The following is an 18,036-nucleotide window of genomic DNA, read 5'->3' as shown; positions in this document are numbered from 1 at the left end:
ACTCTCCTTAGGACCATTTTACTGACCCACCTGTCATTATGATGGGGTAAACAATGTCACCTTTCCAGTGCACAATGAATTACAAAATGTTGCAAAGTACACCATCCATCATGCTGGCACTAAGTAGGTTTTCGAAGTAGATCTCAGATATCACAAATGCTGTTTAGACTGTTAGCAGAAAGCAAAAATTGGAAGCTTATACAAAACGGTCATATGATGAATGGACATGACAGCTCTTCAAAGTAAAAGGGCATGGCTCTTCTACAAATAACCTTGTCAAAAGCAAAGGTAGCGGGGAGCTTTGCTGGCAGTTAGACTGGAATAATTTAAGAACTTGTTAATGGCACTGCCTGATAGAAATTCATGCAAATACAGTGTATTCAAAATCAAAAAGCCTGAGTCATCAGCAGCAACCTCTCAAGCTTGATTTGAATTGGGAAATAGTCTGAAGAGACATAGAAAATTCACCAGTGTCCTATTAATTAGAATATGCGAGTTTCAGTAATACACCTATCTAAAACATGTATATAAAATATATGCAAGTATTCTATATGCATATAAAATAGTCACCAAGAAATTGCTTTGCTTTTGAAAATTATAATACTAATATAGTAAAAGTTTAAAAAGTCAATATCACATTATGTCCTTTATTTATATAAATCTTTAAATTATTATGTACTTAGTGTAATAGATTTGAATTATTAACATAATTCTAAAAATATTTACTGCCAGTGTTGTCATCTAATTTGCATGGTTAATTTCTTAAATTATGTTCTTCAAATACAAAGTGTTTGTTTTATCTATAATTGCATTTTAGTTCCTTTAACATTATTCCCTTCTATCTAGGCCTAATATTTCACACATGGAATACACTTCTACATCTATAGCTAACTTTATTTCTCCCTTTTAATAGCTATATTATTTAAAATCTTTTTCACCACTTCTTTATTGAAAATGGTATTTTTTAATTCAAATATAGTTAATTTATAATATTATATTGGTTCCAGGTATGCAACATAGGGATTCAATATTTTTATAGATTATACTCCATTTAAAGTTATTATAAAATATTGGCTATATTCCCTGTGCTGTACAATATATCTTTGTAGCTTATTTACTTTATACATAGTAATTTGTATTTCTTAATCTCCTATCTTGCCCTTCGCCTTCCCTCTCCTCACTGGTAACCACTAGTTTGTTGTCTATATCTGTGAGTCTCTTTTTATTTTGTTATATTCATTCACTTTATTTTTTAGATTCCACACATAAGTGATAAAATAGAGTATTTTCCTTTCTCTGGCTGACATTTCACTAAGCATAATATCCTCCAGGTCCATCCATGTTGCTTCAAATGGCAAAATTTCATTTTTTATGGCTGAGTAATATTCCATTGTGTGTGGGCGCCTGTGTGTGTGTGTGTGTGTGGGCGCCTGTGTGTGTGTGTGTAAAAAATTACACTGCTATGAACATTGGGGTGGGTGTATTTTTTTGAGTTAGTGTTTTTGTTTTCTTCAAATATATACCCAGAAGTGGAATTGCTCAGTCATGTGGTAATTCTGTTTTTAGTTTTTGGAGGAACCTCCATACTGTTTTCCATAGTGGCTGCACCAATTTACACTCCTACCAAGTTAATACTAGAGTTCCATGACTTATGACTTCACAGATACTTAACTACTTCCATGATTCTATAGTAGACCTTGGTTTTCTTTTATATGAAACAAACAGAAAATTTAAACACTTATAACTGATAAGATAAATGTGTGAAAATCCCACAGAGATATGGTTACACAGGAATACAAAAAAAAAAATCCAATGTGCCCAGGCAATTATTAAAGAGGTACACACTAAGGCAACTGAGACACAAGCTATAGTTCCACGGCTTTTCCATATCACCTCAGTCCAGGAATAATGGATGTTTGCCAGAGGAAACTGGAAAGAAAATAGATGGGGGTGATTCCAAGGATCCACTCAAGCTTCTGGGGTTTTGTTCTTGTTCTGTGTTTTGGACATGCTTTTGTTTAAGGAAGGAGATGACTGTGCTGTACTTGAATCAACCAGGATAAAGAGGAGCCTGGAAATGTGTAGGGCTTATGTAGGGTTGGGAGTCTAAAATATGTGGGGTAACTTTAGAATCTCGACTTGGGACCAAAGTTTCTGAACCAAAGAAAGAATGCTGGCGGCCTCCCTCTATTTCCATTAGTACGCAAGTACTTTTCCATTATTGCCTATCAGACATAGTGTATCAAGTCAAATCATGAGTCCTACACTAGGACATTTAATATTATGTTAACTTTTAATTAATAAAAAGGCTTTCAAGGTGGTGCTGGTTATATGCGGTTCTGCTAAATATCAGAGAATGTTACAACACAGAACAAGAACAATGCCAAAGCAGTGGTTAGCTGCTTCTCCTCATGCCGCACCCAAAAAAATTTTTTTTTAAATTGGGAACAAGCATCTATTTCTGCAATGTAATTTTAAGTGATTTAAATTAATCATCTTAATCACAGTTAATAATAAGTTGGATTCTTAAAAATCTGTGCCAATAATCAACAATCAGAAACAGCATTTCATTCATATAAAATCTATAGAAGAAATCAATAGTTTTATTAAAAAAACTGAATGTGTTTGTTCAAATGGGACTCTTACATGGAGATGGAAAAGTTGCCTATATAAAGGAAACTAGTGACCAATTAAATGCTATGGTTTCTAACTGCTCTCTTGTCCTTACCATAGGCTAAGCTCTATCCTCCAAGATTTACATATATTAATTTAATTCTCATAACAAGCTTATGAAGCTGGAACTATTATTATCCCCATTACAGAGATGAGAAAACTCAGCCCTATATGCTTAATTAACAGTGGTAATTGGGCAACTGAGATTTGAGACTAGTCCACGTGGCTCTAGAAGCTGTGCAATTAACCACAATGCCAAAAACCACCACATCAAAAAAACCAGCTAACCCAGAAAGACTAAAGCAATAATTCACACCTCGTCCCTTGTTTATATTTTCCATCATAAAGCAGACACACTGTATGTCAAATCTTAAATGTGTGAGTAATCACATCAATTTTCCACTTCATTTCTTGTGTGCATACACAATTTCAAAACACAACTGCTTCCGTTTCTATTCTTTCTGTCCACATTGATCTATTAAAATTTGCCTCTTCAGAACCAAAGAACGAAATGAACTCACACTGTAAGGATTAAGCAAACTGTGAATGACTCAGTCACACACTCAACACTTTTAAATTAAATTCTTCTAACATGTTTTCACTTTCAAAATATGACAAGAAAAGGGTCAGGCAATTCAAATCTTCCTTCCCCTTTCCTGGCACCTCCACACTGAGAATATTTACTGGTTATTTTGGTATGTTGCTTCTTGCCAGTTAGTTCAATTTAGATGAAAGCTGTTGTTTTCTAATTTCATTTCACTGTAAATGACAGAGACAAATTGTCATATTACCTTGAGAGTTCCACTGGCAGAATAGGCTGCATATGAGTAGAGCAGATCTTGGCTGCCATGTTGTCTGGCTTCTTCGCTGCAAGGCTGGCCATTAGGATGAAAGCACTGGCCACTGCTGCTTAGAGTCACTGAGCTGGGAGAAGGGCCTGGCAGGTTCAGCAGCACAGAGTAATTTACAAACTGTACGTCTTCTAGGCCCAAAGAAGTCCACTGAGTCTTAATCTTCTTTGAAATTTCTATGTCGTTTTCACTTTTGTACAGTTGTACCAAATTTCTGAAAGAAATTTAAAAGGTATATTCTAAAAAAAAAAGGAAATCTTTATTCTTTCAAGTTGTGGTGATTCAGTATACGAACCATTATTAATAGATGTGGGATGTGAAAGATGCGTGAGACAGGACACTACACAGGAAACTCACAATTTGGTAGAGGTGATGAGCTTTACAGAAATTATAGAAAATCAAAGCAGAATGAATTAAACTCAAATTAAGAACTAATAAAGTTCTATGGGCTACAGAGAAGAGAAGAATTAATACCAACTAGCTCTTTTATTACTTCTGATCCTTCTATTGACAACAACATAATCTATTTAAAACTCGGCTCCAAACCTAGGGGTCATGTTGGTTGAGACAGTTCTGCACTGTAGTTAATATGATTACATATAAAGCTATGTGATTAATACACAGATATTGGTATTTAAAAAATGATTCAGAGGGAACTCTTCTGATACAAGTTACATGCCAAATTACATGATGCTATGAACATAATGATATGCAATAAAATCAGTATATTGTGGCAAAACCAACCACAGATTGTCAAACCAATATGAAGTTAATTTTTGTGTGTGCTTGCTGTGTAGTCTATATATTTATTCCTATACTTGTTCCATAACCCATAATGACACTATTTTTGCTTAGGACATCCTAGAAACCAGACAAGCTCTGTTTAAAAAATGCATAGAACCTAGAAAAGCATGAGATATGGGAAATTAAAAAATAAAAAATTAATAAAGTTTTGCTTTGTTTTGGGCTAGAATGCAAAGGAACCAGCTCTTTTTTCGGCAAAAAAATCTTCCTATAAGCATTTTATTGCTATCCAAACTAATACCTAAGTGGAAATTTTACTATAGTTGTCATTTTTGCCCATCAAATTATTTTTCTCACACATCCTTATTTTAGGACCCTGTTTATTCAAGAAACCTCAATGAAACATATTTGAAAAAAGAATAAGAAACAGGCACAATAGAAAAAAATACATAGGATGGTATAGGAAAGCATTACTGGAGAAAAAAGGTCTGTTGACACAGCTTAAAAGCTGGTGTATACAGGAAGGTGCGATGACAATTTACCAATTGTTTTCTATCTTTTTAAGGTTATTTCTATTCTTTTTTAAAACAATATCTAATTTAACCAATCATCAGTGTCATGTAAATTTTATGGAAAAACTTATGGGAAGAATTCTACTTTTTATTCTGAAAAATACTGGTCAGCCTTGTATTTTTTTTTTCTTTTTTTGGTGGGGAGGCTTTTTGAGGTATCATTGACAAACGAAATTGTATATATTTAAAGTGTACAACATGATGATTTAATATACATGTATGGTGTGAAATTATTATCACAATCAAATGAACACATCCATCAACTCACCTTTGTTACTTAGTCGTGTGCCTGTGTGTGTTGAGACCACTTAAGATCTACTCTCTTGGCAAAATTCAAGAATACAATACAGTATTGTTAACTATAGTCACCATGCTATATGTTAGATTCTCAGAACTTATTCATCTTATAACTGAAGGCTTCTATTCTTTGACCAACATCTCCCCATTTCCCTCAGCGCCCAGTCCCTGACAACTATGATTCTACCCTGTTTCCAAGAGTTTGACTTTTTTTAAGATTCAACATGTAAGTGATATGATGCAGTCTCTGGCTTTCTTGGTCTGGCTTATCGCACTTATCACAGTGTTCTCTGAATTCATCTACATTGTCGCTAATGGCATGATCTCCTTTTTTAAGGCCGAATAATATTATTAAATGTGTATATTGTATATACACACCACTTTTCTTTATCCATTCATCTGTCCGTGAACACTTAGGTTGTTTTCATACTTTGGCTATTGTGAATAATGCTGCAATAAACATGGCAGTGCAGATATCTCTTTTAGATACTGACTTCATTTTCTTTGGATATATACACAGAAGTAGTACAGCTAAATTGTGGTAGTTCTAGATTTAATTTTTTGAGGAACCTCTATACTATTTTCCATAATGGCTCTACCAGTTTACATTCCCACCAGCAGTGTACAATTTTACCTTTTCTTCACACCCTCACCAGCATTTGCTATCTAGTCTTTTTGACAGATCTCCTAACAGGTGTGAGGTGATATTTCATTGTGGTTTTGCTTTGTATTCCCTGATGATGTTGAGAACCTTTCATGTATCTATTGGTCATCTCTGTATCTTCTTTGGAGAAATATTAAGGTCCTCTGCCCAGTTTTTAACTGTTTTTTTTTTCTTTTTCTGCTAATGAATTGTGTGAGTTTCTTATATATTTATATTTCTTATATATATATATATATTATATATATATCTTATATATATATATTTCTTATATATAATATATATTATCCCCTTATTAGCTATACGTTGGGTATTTTCTCCTATTCCATAGATTGCCTTTTTATTTTTTTAATCATTTCCTTGGCAAAAAAAATTGCCAAGACCAATGTCAAGAAGTATTCTTTTTTAGGAGTATTGCAGTTTCGGGTCTTACATTTAAGTCCTTAATCCATTTCAAGTTAATATTTATGATGGAGTAAGATAGGGGTTTCTTTTGCATGTGTACATTGTTTTCCTTACACAATTTATTGAAGACACTGTTCTTTCCCCATTGTGTTCTTGCCTCCTTGGTCAAAAATTAATTGACCATATATATTGGGTTTATTTCTGGGCTCACTATTCTGTTCCATTGACCTATTTTCTATGATTAATTTGTTTCATTGATCATTTTTGATCAAACAGATCATTGATGTGTTTGGATGACAAAATAATCTTTTGATCACTATAGCTTTGTAATATAGTTTGAAATCAACAAGTGTGATGTGTCCAGCTTTGTTCTTTTTTTCTCAAGATTGCATTGGCTATTCAATGTCTTTTGTGGTTCCATATAGATTTTAGAAATGCCACTGGAATTTTGATAGGGATTACATGGAATCTGAAGATTGCTTTGGGTAGTGTGGACATTTTAACAATATTAGTTCTTCAAATAAGAACATGAGATATCTTTCCATTGATTTGTCTTAATTTTTTTCATAATGTCTTAAAGTTTTCAGTGTACAGGTCTTTCACCTCCTTGGTTAAATTTATTCTGAAGGATTTTATCCTTTATTCTAGGCTTCCAATTTGTTGGCTGATATTTGTTCATAGTAGTCTCTTAAGTTCCTTTGTATTTCTGTGGTGGCAGTTGTAATGTCTCCTCCTTTATCTCAGATTTTATTTGAGTCTTCTTTTTTCTTAGTCTAGCTAAAGGTTTGTTGATGTTGTTTATCTTTTCAAAAATACAGCTCAGTTTCATTGATCTTTTCCATTGCTTTTCTGGTCTCTATTTCATTGATTTCTGTTATTTACTGATCTTTGTTATTCCCATCTTTCTGCTAACTTTGGGCTTAGTTTGTTCTCTTTCTACTTTCTTCAGGCGTAAAGTTAGATTGCATATTTGAGATCTTTCTTTTTTCTTAAAGTATTTATCACTATAAACTTCTTTTTAAAACTGTCTTTGCTGCATCCCATAAGTGTTCATATGTTCTGTTCCATTTTTTCTCAGGATGTATTTTGATTTCCCTTTTGATTTCTTCCATGACACACTGGTTACTCAGGAGTATGTTGTTTAATTTCCATGTTTAAAAATTTTCCAGCTTTCTTCCTATTATTGAGCTCTAGTTTTACACCACTGTGGTCAGAAAAGATATTTGATACGATTTCATACTTCTTAAATTTGCTAAGTCTTGCTTTGTGACCTAAATTATGATCCATCCTGGAGATGTTCTATGTGTGCTTGAAAAGAAGGGGTATTCTGTTGCTGTTGGGTAGAATATTTTGTATATGTCTGTTAGGTTCATTTGGTCTAAAGTGTAGTTCATATTCAATATTTCCTTACTGATTTTCTGTCTGCATGATATATCCATTGTTTAAAGTTGGGTATTGGAGTCCCCAACAATTATTATATTGTTCAGATCTGTTAATGGTTGCTTAATATAGGTGCCAATGTTCAGTACCTATATACTTACAATTGTTACACACTCTTAATGAATCAATCCCTTTGTAATTACAAAATGACGTTCTTTGTGTCTTTACAGTTTTTAAAGTAAGTCTATTTTGTCTGATATAAGATTGTAGGGGTCCTCAGTGGCCAAGGTTGTGACTATACACAGTAGCAGTGAGGGCTGTTTGGTAGCAAAGGCTGCTGGGGACTCCCCATCTCTTTTTCTCCCATGTAGGATGTTTTGGCTGAAGGGATCCCTCTTGGTGCCCGGTTGGCTTGCAGGGCTATTACAGTGAGGGTGGCATGGGTGTCTGATGAATGGACACCCATAGAGTAATCACAAAGCCAGGGTCTGGAGTACAGGTGCTTGTAGAGTGATAGCAGCTCCCAGGATCCAGGACATTGGTCAGCCTACAGTGGCAGTGACTCTATTGCCTAAGTCACAAGAACACATGGAATGGCAGCTATATCCAGGTCTAAAGTGCAGGTATAGCAGAGTAGCCATGGTTCTGAGTTCTGGGGAATGTGCACGGTTAGGGGGGTGGTGGCAGCCCTGGTTCTGGGGACTCTGCAACAGCAATTCTTTTGGGTGTGGGGAGGGACAGCAGCATCTCCCTCTCCTGGGAGTCTGCAGCAGTGATGGCTTTTGGTTACCTCAGTGGTGAAAGCTGTTGGTATCCTCTAAGCATCAGGTCACTGAAGTCCATGCCAATGAACATTTTGGGGCCTCCCACCATGAAAGCTGTGGGGAGTTTGTGGCTGTTGGGGTGTTACAGTCCTGAGTGACAAGATTGTTAGGATCCTCCACAGAGCCAACCACTTGGGACCATGGTTGATACCAATAGCCTCCACCCTTCTTGGTTCCTAGCCATCTTTGGATGTCCCAGCTAAACTGATCTCCCCCACAACCTTTCTCCTTTTTTTTTTTTCTGAACCACTGTGTTGCTATAGCCCTCCCAGACCTATTTTAGTGCCTGGGTATCTAATTTTTTTTTTTGGTGGGGGAGAGGAGGGGTGAATACAGGCTAGTATTTTCTACTCCCTCATCTTGCTCTCTTCCCTGTTCTTTCATTGCTGTATCTGATCTCTGCCTCTGCAACTCTCTTTCTTTGTTCCTAACTGCAGTTCTTTCTGCAGTATTTTGGACAGGGCAAGTAAACTAATTGAATTGAAACTTAACTCAGTTTGATGAAAAAACCATTTGGAAATTAATAATCAATAATCTCCTTTTGTAATATGTATAAAGTGGACTTGCAGAATACACACGTTTTATTCATGTAAATTTGACTATGTACAGTCAACATTAACAGAAAAAGAGAAGAGAAATTTTAATACTACTTTAGACTTCTATTTTTTTTTTTTTTTGCTCCTCTACCCAGTCAATTGATGACCATAAGTCTACCAATTAGTAGGCAAGATGTTTACTCTGCCACTTCTTTTGCTAGTCTCAGGTTCAAAGTGCTTTACAGTGTAAGCAACACAAAAAAATGTTTCAAGATGTTTATACTATACAACATGGCCTTGAAAGGTAAATAAAATACTACTTTAGGGACTCAAATGAAGAATTAGTAATTTGTCTCAATGCTGGAGAATTTCTAAATATTATTCACTATTAAGCTAAAATTACTGAGTAAAGGATATTTGTATTCTCTATTTCAATTTAAAGGATATATACTTTTTGTATTATAATTTCATTTTTCAATGTTATGAAAAAATTGAATATATAATATATAACATATATAACTTATGAAGAATAATGAAAGAATGACCCAGCCTATGAAGTATAACATTTCCAATATTACTGAAGCCCTCTAGATAGTCTTTATTTCACCAGTTACCCTGGCCCGCAGGGTAATCATCAACCTTTTTTCTCTTTTTGTGGCTTCCTTTGTCTTCTTTTTATAGATTTAATATGTATGTATCTATAAGTCCTTAACAGTTCATTCCTTAGGCTTTGAGTTTCTACCTTTATATACTTGGTATCTTCTACATATTCTTTTTTTACATATATTGACATATGACATTACGTAAGTTTAAAGTGTACAACATGATGATTTGATACACTTATATATTACAAAATGATTACCACCATACCATTAGCTAACACCTTCAGCACATCACATAACTATCATCTATTTTTTGTGGTGAGAACATTTAAGATCTACTCTCTGGGCTTCCCTGGTGGCACAGTGGTTGAGAATCTGCCTGCCAATGCAGGGGACACGGGTTCGAGCCCTGGTCTGGGAAGATCCCATATGCCGCGGAGCAACTAGGCCCGTGAGCCACAACTACTGAGCCTGCGCGTCTGGAGCCTGTGCTCTGCAACGAGAGGCCGCGATAGTGAGAGGCCCGCGCATGGCGATGAAGAGTGGCCCCCGCTCACCGCAACTAGAGAAAGCCCTCGCACAGAAACGAAGACCCAACACAGCCAAGAATTAATTAATTAATTTTTAAAAAAAGATCTACTCTCTTAGCAGCTTACAATATGATGATTATTGTAAATATACGAATATTCTTTTGTGATTTGATTTTCACTCAGTATTAAATTTCTGAGATTCCTCCAGGTTTATTATCAGTTTCCTGAGACAAGTATTTTAAAGTTGTTTTGTTTTCTCATTATTACAAATAATGCCGCATTGATCATTCTTGTCTATGTTTCCTAATAGATATAGGCAAGAACCTCTCTAGGGAAGGACTTACTGGTCCATAGGTTATGTGCTTGTATAACTTTAATCAAAAATGCCAAAATGCTTTTTTAAAAGTTCTGATTGCACTGCTGCCAGGTCTGCATGAAACTTATTCTTCCATTCCTCACCAATACCTGGTATTGTCTTTATTATTTTATTTTATTATATCTTATATTTTTACCAAGGGTAGTGGGTGTAAAATTGTATATCATTATGTAACTCAGAAATACTGTCACTGGTGTATGCTAAATAGTTTTCCAAAGCTTGTTGTACTACCAGCATTATTTGAGAGGTCCTTTTTTTTTTTTTTGCAGTATGCAGACCTCTCACTGTTGTGGCCTCTCCCGCTGTGGAGCACAGGCTCCGGACGCGCAGGCTCAGTGGCCATGGCTCAGGGGCCCAGCCGCTCTGCAGCATGTGGGATCTTCCCGGACTGGGGCATGAACCCATGTCCCCTGCATCGGCAGGCGGACTCTCAACCACTGTGCCACCAGGGAAGCCCTAAGAGGTCCTATTTTTAGAGTATCTAACTTTTGCTATCCAATAAAAGTAAAATTGTATCCAATTTTTATTTGGATAATAAAATTATTTTATTTGGATAATACAAATTATTTATTAATTTGTATCCAAAATTGTATCCAACTATGATTTTAATTTGCATTTCCAGGATTACTAATGAAGATTTTTTCATGTATTATTTAGCCACCCATATTCCCTTTCTATGCAATGACTATCTGTGTCTTTTGCCCACATTTATGGAAGCTTTTGTGTATTCCTGATAATATTTTTAGGTCAGGTGTAGGGTACCTATCTTCTCCCAGTTTTTGGCTTCTCTTTCATTTTCAATGTCTTGTTTTATGGTATTATAAAAGTTTATAATCTTAATGTACATTTTTTAAAGGTTTTTTGGTTTCTTATTTGTTTTTAATAGAATGTACAGTGCCATAAGCTGGCCACAGCATGGTGTCATTTGCTCCACAGAGCCTTTGTGTACATGTATTTTTTAATACAGTGTGATGGTTTCCACATTTTCCTGATGTGCTTAAGAAATTCCTCTCAGGGATTTCCCTGGTGGCACAGTGGTTAAGAATCTGCCTGCCAATGCAGGGGACACAGGTTCGAGCCCTGGTTCAGGAAGATCCCACATGCTGTGGAGCAACTAAGCCCATGAGCCACAACTACTGAGCCTGCTCTCTAGAGCCCACGTGCCACAACTACTGAGCCCATGTGCTACAGCTACTGAAGCCCATGTGCCTAGAGCCTGTGCTTCACAGCAAAGAGAAGCCACCACAATGAGAAGCCCACGCACAGCAACGAAGACCCAACACAGCCATAAATAAATAAATAAATAATTTTAAAAAAAGAAATTCTTCTCAAACCTAAGGAAATGAAGTCATTCTCATAAAAGTTTTAAAGAATTAAGTTTCTCACATTTCAATGTTTACTTGGAATATTTGTGTGTGTGTGTGGTATGGGATAGGAATGCATGAAATATTACTTTTTTCCATATGAATAATCATCCTAGTCACCTTTGTCATATTCTTCACTCATGTGCAGTGACAGTCATATACAAATTTGCACATGTCTGTCAGTCTGACTCAGCTCCTTAGTCAATTCCATTAGTCCTTTTGATCCATCTTCATAGAAATATTCTATTTTAATTATTATTACCTTAAAATATGCCTCAGTATTCAGAAGGGCAAGTCCTCCTACTTGTTCTTCCTCAAGAACATCTTATTGTTTCTTTTTCTCTTCCATACTAATATTAAAATGAGTGTATCAATTTCCATATCAAGATTATGATTAGAATTACACTGAGACAATATCAATATGAGGAGAAATATCATCCTTATAATAAAATAACAATAAGCCCTAAATATTATCAAATACCCAGTTAGTGTTAACATAAAAATGTTTTAAAATTAAAATATTTTCTGCTTATTGATGGTGTAGAGGAATACTATTCCATTGTTCTATCAAGTAATCCTGCTAGGCTCTAATTATAATATTTTTATCTTTTTCTTAGTTTTCTTCATTAAAAATATAAGCAAATAATGAAGTTTTATTACTACCTTTCTCATCATTTATAGACTGTAATTTTTTGATTACTAAGCAGGCTAAAACCTCCAGAAGATATTTAATAAAATATTTAATAAGTTATGATAGTTATTTCTAAATATTAGATTAAATATGTTCCTCTCATTTTGATAGAAGCTGTTTTATAATTAGGTATTGGATTTTATCAGAAATTCTGATGCATTTATTAAGACAATAATATTATCCTTTTCTTAATAGGGTGGATTACTTTAATTGAAATTTTTTAGCATTAACTCAAACTTGCATTCCAAAAATTAACTCTACTTAGTAGAATGCATTATGATTTTTAGCTATTATGTGATTTATTTTGCAAACATTTTATTCACAATTATCATGTGTATTTTTACAAGTAAAGCTGGTATGCAATTTTCAGGCATGATTTTAATTTGAAGTTACACAAACCTCAAAAAATGAGGTAGAGGGTATTTCGTCCCTTGATCTGTTTTTTTGGGAGAACTTGAATATGATTATAATTTTTGAAAAATACATATTATTTTAATTTTTTAACATCTTTATTGGAGTATAATTGCTTTACAATGTTGTGTTAGTTTCTGCTGTATAACAAAGTGAATCAGCTATACATATACATATATCCCCATATCTCTTCCCTCTTGCATCTCCCTCCTACCCTCCCTATCCCACCCCTCTAGGTGGTCACAACACTGAGCTGATATCCCTGTGCTATGCAGCTGCTTCCCACTAGCTATCTATTTTACATTTTGTAGTGTATATATGTACATGCCACTCTCTCACTTCATCCCAGCTTACCCTTTCCTCTCCCCGTGTCCTCAAGTCCATTCTCTACGTCTGCATCTTTATTTCTGTCCTGCCCCTAGGTTCTTCAGAACCTTTTTTTTTTAGATTCCATATATATGTGTTAGCATACAGTATTTGTTTTTCTCTTTCTGAATAGTTATTATTCTTAAACTAAAAATTGTCTTACTTGATGTTCTTATTATGGGAGAACTATGAACTGCTGATTCAAACTCTTTAATGCTATACTAATTTTATTAGTTCTTCTTTGAATCATAACTCTTTCATTGCTCCCTGTGTCACTTGCTATTAATCTTCAAAGTTTCTGATTTCATCACTTGCCACAGTACTCTATCGTACGTTTTGATTCCCTTGCCAACTTCTCTTACTATCCTGTCAGCTCAGGATACCAGTGTTTTAAAGGAGGTATATGATAATATATCTCCTTTAAAGGTAGTACTGTAGGTACTGTACACAGCCTCTACATGTTTTGTACGGTACCTACTTAAAAATAATACCAAAACCAAAAATGCACTAACTCGAGCACCTAAATCCCTACATGTATTAGACATGATGTCTTTGTAAGTACTGATTACTATTCCCACAGCATCTAATAGGGAAAAATCTGGATAAGCAGCTAAGAATTATGACCCAAATTCCTGCATCTTCCACAGACTTACATTGCAAATATTTGTTCAAAATTTATTGATGTATCATTTTACACATTATCTTTACCTTAGAGAGATTATCTTATTCAAATCTTATACACTATGATGGTCGACTGGATTTAAGGGAACATGTATTACAGTAGTCTGAATACCACTTTATCAATATAACAAAAATGCATCCTGAAAGATGTTAACAAAGCTTTGGTATACACATGGTTATAAAAGTACTGGTCTTTAAAAAATGATAGAGAAAACATTTCCTAATAAGTATTGCCTAACATTCCAAATAATTAAGGTAATAAATACCTGTTCAAGCTTAATCTTCCTAGATCAATTTTTAATTCTACTGCCTTTAAAACTGTATTTTAAATTTATCTAATTGTTTATATGAGTCTTGCCCCCTGCATCACCCCTCCAAAAAAGTTTTAAAGAAGCTATATGAGTTCTATGTTCTGAAATTATGTAACCTTTAAATCTAAATTGTTTTACATAAATCAGTTTTATTGATACAAATGGTTTGGTCAAATGATTCTATCCATTAATTATTTCAAATCCCTTCGAATGTTAAAATGCAGAAATTTTATTGAGAATCTACAGTTTTCTGAACTTTTTCCCCACAATATTTTGAGATATACGGTGAACAGTTCTGTTATAATTAGGCAGTTTGCTATATTCAAAAAGAAATGTTATTCAGTAATTAACTGCAATGTAATTTCAATTTACTAATTTCAGAAAAAGCTGCAAAACTAGGAGTGTGTCACCTAAAATCACACGATATTTGACAAATATTTCGCTCTGCCTTAATTTTTAGGAGTTTCCATGGGCCAGTAGTTTTGGCAGGAAGTATAATGAACTGTGATGCCTGAGACTTGAATTTGCAAGTAAGTTTGGCATTAGTGTTTCACTGGTTGGTAGAGAATGGAAATGGGAGGATTTTGGCTTTGGTAGACAAAATTCTGTTTATATCAATGTTTCACACCTGCTACTGGATGAGCCACAGAGCAACCCTCGTGTTCGAACTGGAGGAAGCGATGCATGTAGTATTCCTAGTGCAAGCGTGAGTGCCAAGATTCTACTGTAAATGAACAGGGAAAGAAAACACCTAAAGAAACACACTCACATTACACAGAAAACAAACAGCGCATTTACTCATGTCCACCGAGATTTTCTTATGTGCACATACAATAACATACACACATACTCATACTGTAGGGGTTTGATATTTCTTATTTGACTTGGTATTCAATGTAGTAAATTCTGTGAATCACGCACTATATGTACCTAGTAAATTTCAAGATTATAGCAAGAACTTTTTATCTCAATTTTGCTTTAGAAATATTAACACTAAAATGCATGGTAAAACTGCATTACACATGATAGCAAGAAATTAAGTGGTGAGGAGGGTAAAGGAACATTCTTTCACTTTTCCTCCCAGCCACCCACTAACACCATGCCAAATAAAACATGATTACTTGCTCAACTACTTTTTGCCTTTTAAAAGACCATATTAACAGTAAGTCATGTATTTAATGTCTACTCTAGAGACTGAAAACATTGTGCATAATTATTTCACAAAAAGACCCTCATGTAACTACTGTTATTGTTTTACAGGTAAGAAATTTGAGGGTCAGGCAATGTAACCAAGAAGTAAAATGTCCCAGATTTTAAGGAGGTCAGATTTCTCCTACACTACATTGTATTTTAGATTTCCACTATACTACACTGCTATTTAGAAGGAGCAGATAGTCTTCCAAACGCTGATGCTTTCCAAAAGCAATACAAATGTTGAGGTTTATAAAGCATAGTATTTGGGTAAAATAATTAAAAGTTAGATGGTATGAGGTTGGAAGAAAGAGATCTTTATGCTCATGAGAAAATAAGACTTAGAGAAATCAAAGTATTTCAAGAACACAGTAGTCTAAATTTCAGCGTTTGAGAACCATCTGAACAAGAAAGAAAAAACTGCTTCTTATATACTCCATTTTTAAAAAAACTAGAACAGAAGTAGATTAGCTGAAAGATATCTTCCTGTCTCCTCCTTGTGATCAAGGAGAACATGGTACATAGCTGTCTGCTTTGCACGTTATGGAAGGCACACAGACGGGCTTGGTGATCTCTAGCTAAATCCCTGGCATAAAGCTGGTAATTAATACTCAATTAATTTGATATTTCTTTTAACTTGATATTACACAAACAGTAAAATAAATGACTAAAACCCAGGACACACAGAAATGAAACAAAATAAACTGCCAATACATCTGTTACTACCTGAATTAGAAAAAATAAGAGTCTAGTGGTATATCTCTACATCTTTCATCCTTTGCACACATTCGTACAGGAGATAATTCCATCCCTGGTTAATAACGTGTGCATATTTGGATTGTAAGAAAAAAATACAGTAGTATCTAATGATGAAGCATTTAAAAATACATTTTAGAAAGAAGAAATGTGAAAAAAATGGAGGCTAATAAGCTTTTATAGAATGCACCAGCCCAGCACAAGAATGTTATACTTACTATGAATAGCGCCTGGCTTTAGAGACTCTGTCTCTGTCTTTTAGGGAAAATAGTTGTCAAAGGTCACTTTCTGATTAAGCACCTAAATTATCTAAGCTAAATTTAAAAGTTGATTCACAAAATGGACAAGTTAATCCAATCAGTAAGATATTATAAGTCTTCAGTGTCATCTGCTTGGTTCTCTAATGCAATGACATAAACTTGGATGGTACCAAAACTTACATGGATTCTTGATTTAAATAGTCACTACTCTATGATCCAATGAATAAATATTGGGAGAAGCATATTCCATTTCAATAAGATCATAACAAAAGTGACTGGTCTCCATACTTCAGAATAAGCATTTTTACTGAGAAATGTTTAAAGTACCTGAAACACTAACATGATTCCCTATTCTTGACATTAACACAAAATCATTAACATATTTTACTAAACTTAAAAAATAAACTTTTTAAGGACAAGTATTGAGTCTCACCCTTTTTAACACATCCTAAAACTCTAACTACAGTTCCTTGTGCTTAGTAAATGGGAACCATAGCAAATAATCAGTAAATGTTTTTTACTAAATATACTGTTAAGACTATATTGAAAGTATAATTTTAACATACTTATTTTCATTTATTTTCCAATATAGCAAAGTAAATCTTGAGTAGTACAGTAAGGTTGACTAAAATAATGAAGTAACCTTATATAATGGGGGGAATTAATATATTTAAAAAATAATTTTTAGATATTGTCTTTCTGTGACACTGCAAATACATTAAAGCTATTGTCAAAACAATGAATGATAATGTCTCCATGAGGACAATAATCAAACTCAGTAGGAATTTGTGTTACTTGTCACTTGTTAATCAAAACTACCTTCCTTCATGCACACATTCATTTCAGCACTCGAGTGAAATCTTCTCTATTAAATCATACTCATTACATGACATGTTGCATAAATCATGAGAAAAAACTCTTAAAACAGTCATCTTTATGAAATGCTTTGAAATCAATCTGTAGAGATATCTGGTCATTGAAAGTCATAACAGTATGGAAACAAAAATGAAAAATGAAAAGTAAATGTTAAAATGATAGAAAATTAGCGTTTTGACAAGAAAAACATATTGCATGTTGAGATATTTGAATAAGCTGTCATTTACAAGCTTCATCTCTATTGTACATGTGAAGAAAGAAGAAAAGAGGCTTATTGCTAGAGAAGAAATGAGCAGCATTGATGGTGATGTATTTCTGACATATACTATCCCTAGTTGGGCCAGACCCTCATCTGCTGAACATCATGAATAATCCAGGATAATTGGACAACCAACTGTCAACAAAAGATTGGTAGAGGGTAGTGGGTGCAGGTGGAGAGAGACAGGAGCTTTGGAAGGAGGAGAATAGAGAGTGGAAAGACTCTGGATTACCTATTGGTTTACCTACTGGTAAAAAAAAAGAAAGAGGGCTTACCTATTGGTTTTCACATATAAGCTAGATGACCTTGTGCATATCAGTATCTTTTGAGCCTCAGTTTCCACACTGTAATATGTTGAATAGTAACATGTTAAGGTTTTTTCTGAGAGCATTAAATACATATGTAAAATGCTTAGCACA

The 18,036-nt window shown here is 34.4% G+C and overlaps 1 protein-coding gene across 1 annotated transcript in view; it reads right to left on the bottom strand.

The window, feature by feature from the left end:
* The window catches only part of NAALADL2 (N-acetylated alpha-linked acidic dipeptidase like 2), a 913,415-nt gene that overhangs the window by 653,174 nt on the left and 242,205 nt on the right, over positions 1-18,036 (bottom strand). Inside the window, exon 3 of the mRNA XM_067738075.1 lies at positions 3,465-3,738. Coding sequence (XP_067594176.1) covers positions 3,465-3,738 — 274 coding nt within the window. The remainder of the gene's footprint in view (positions 1-3,464; positions 3,739-18,036) is intronic.

The sequence above is a fragment of the Pseudorca crassidens genome, chromosome 5 (assembly GCF_039906515.1).
Source record: "Pseudorca crassidens isolate mPseCra1 chromosome 5, mPseCra1.hap1, whole genome shotgun sequence".
Classification (NCBI taxonomy): Eukaryota; Metazoa; Chordata; class Mammalia; order Artiodactyla; family Delphinidae; genus Pseudorca; species Pseudorca crassidens.
Note: the sequence above shows the minus strand (reverse complement) of the source record. Positions and strands in the feature narration are given on the sequence as shown.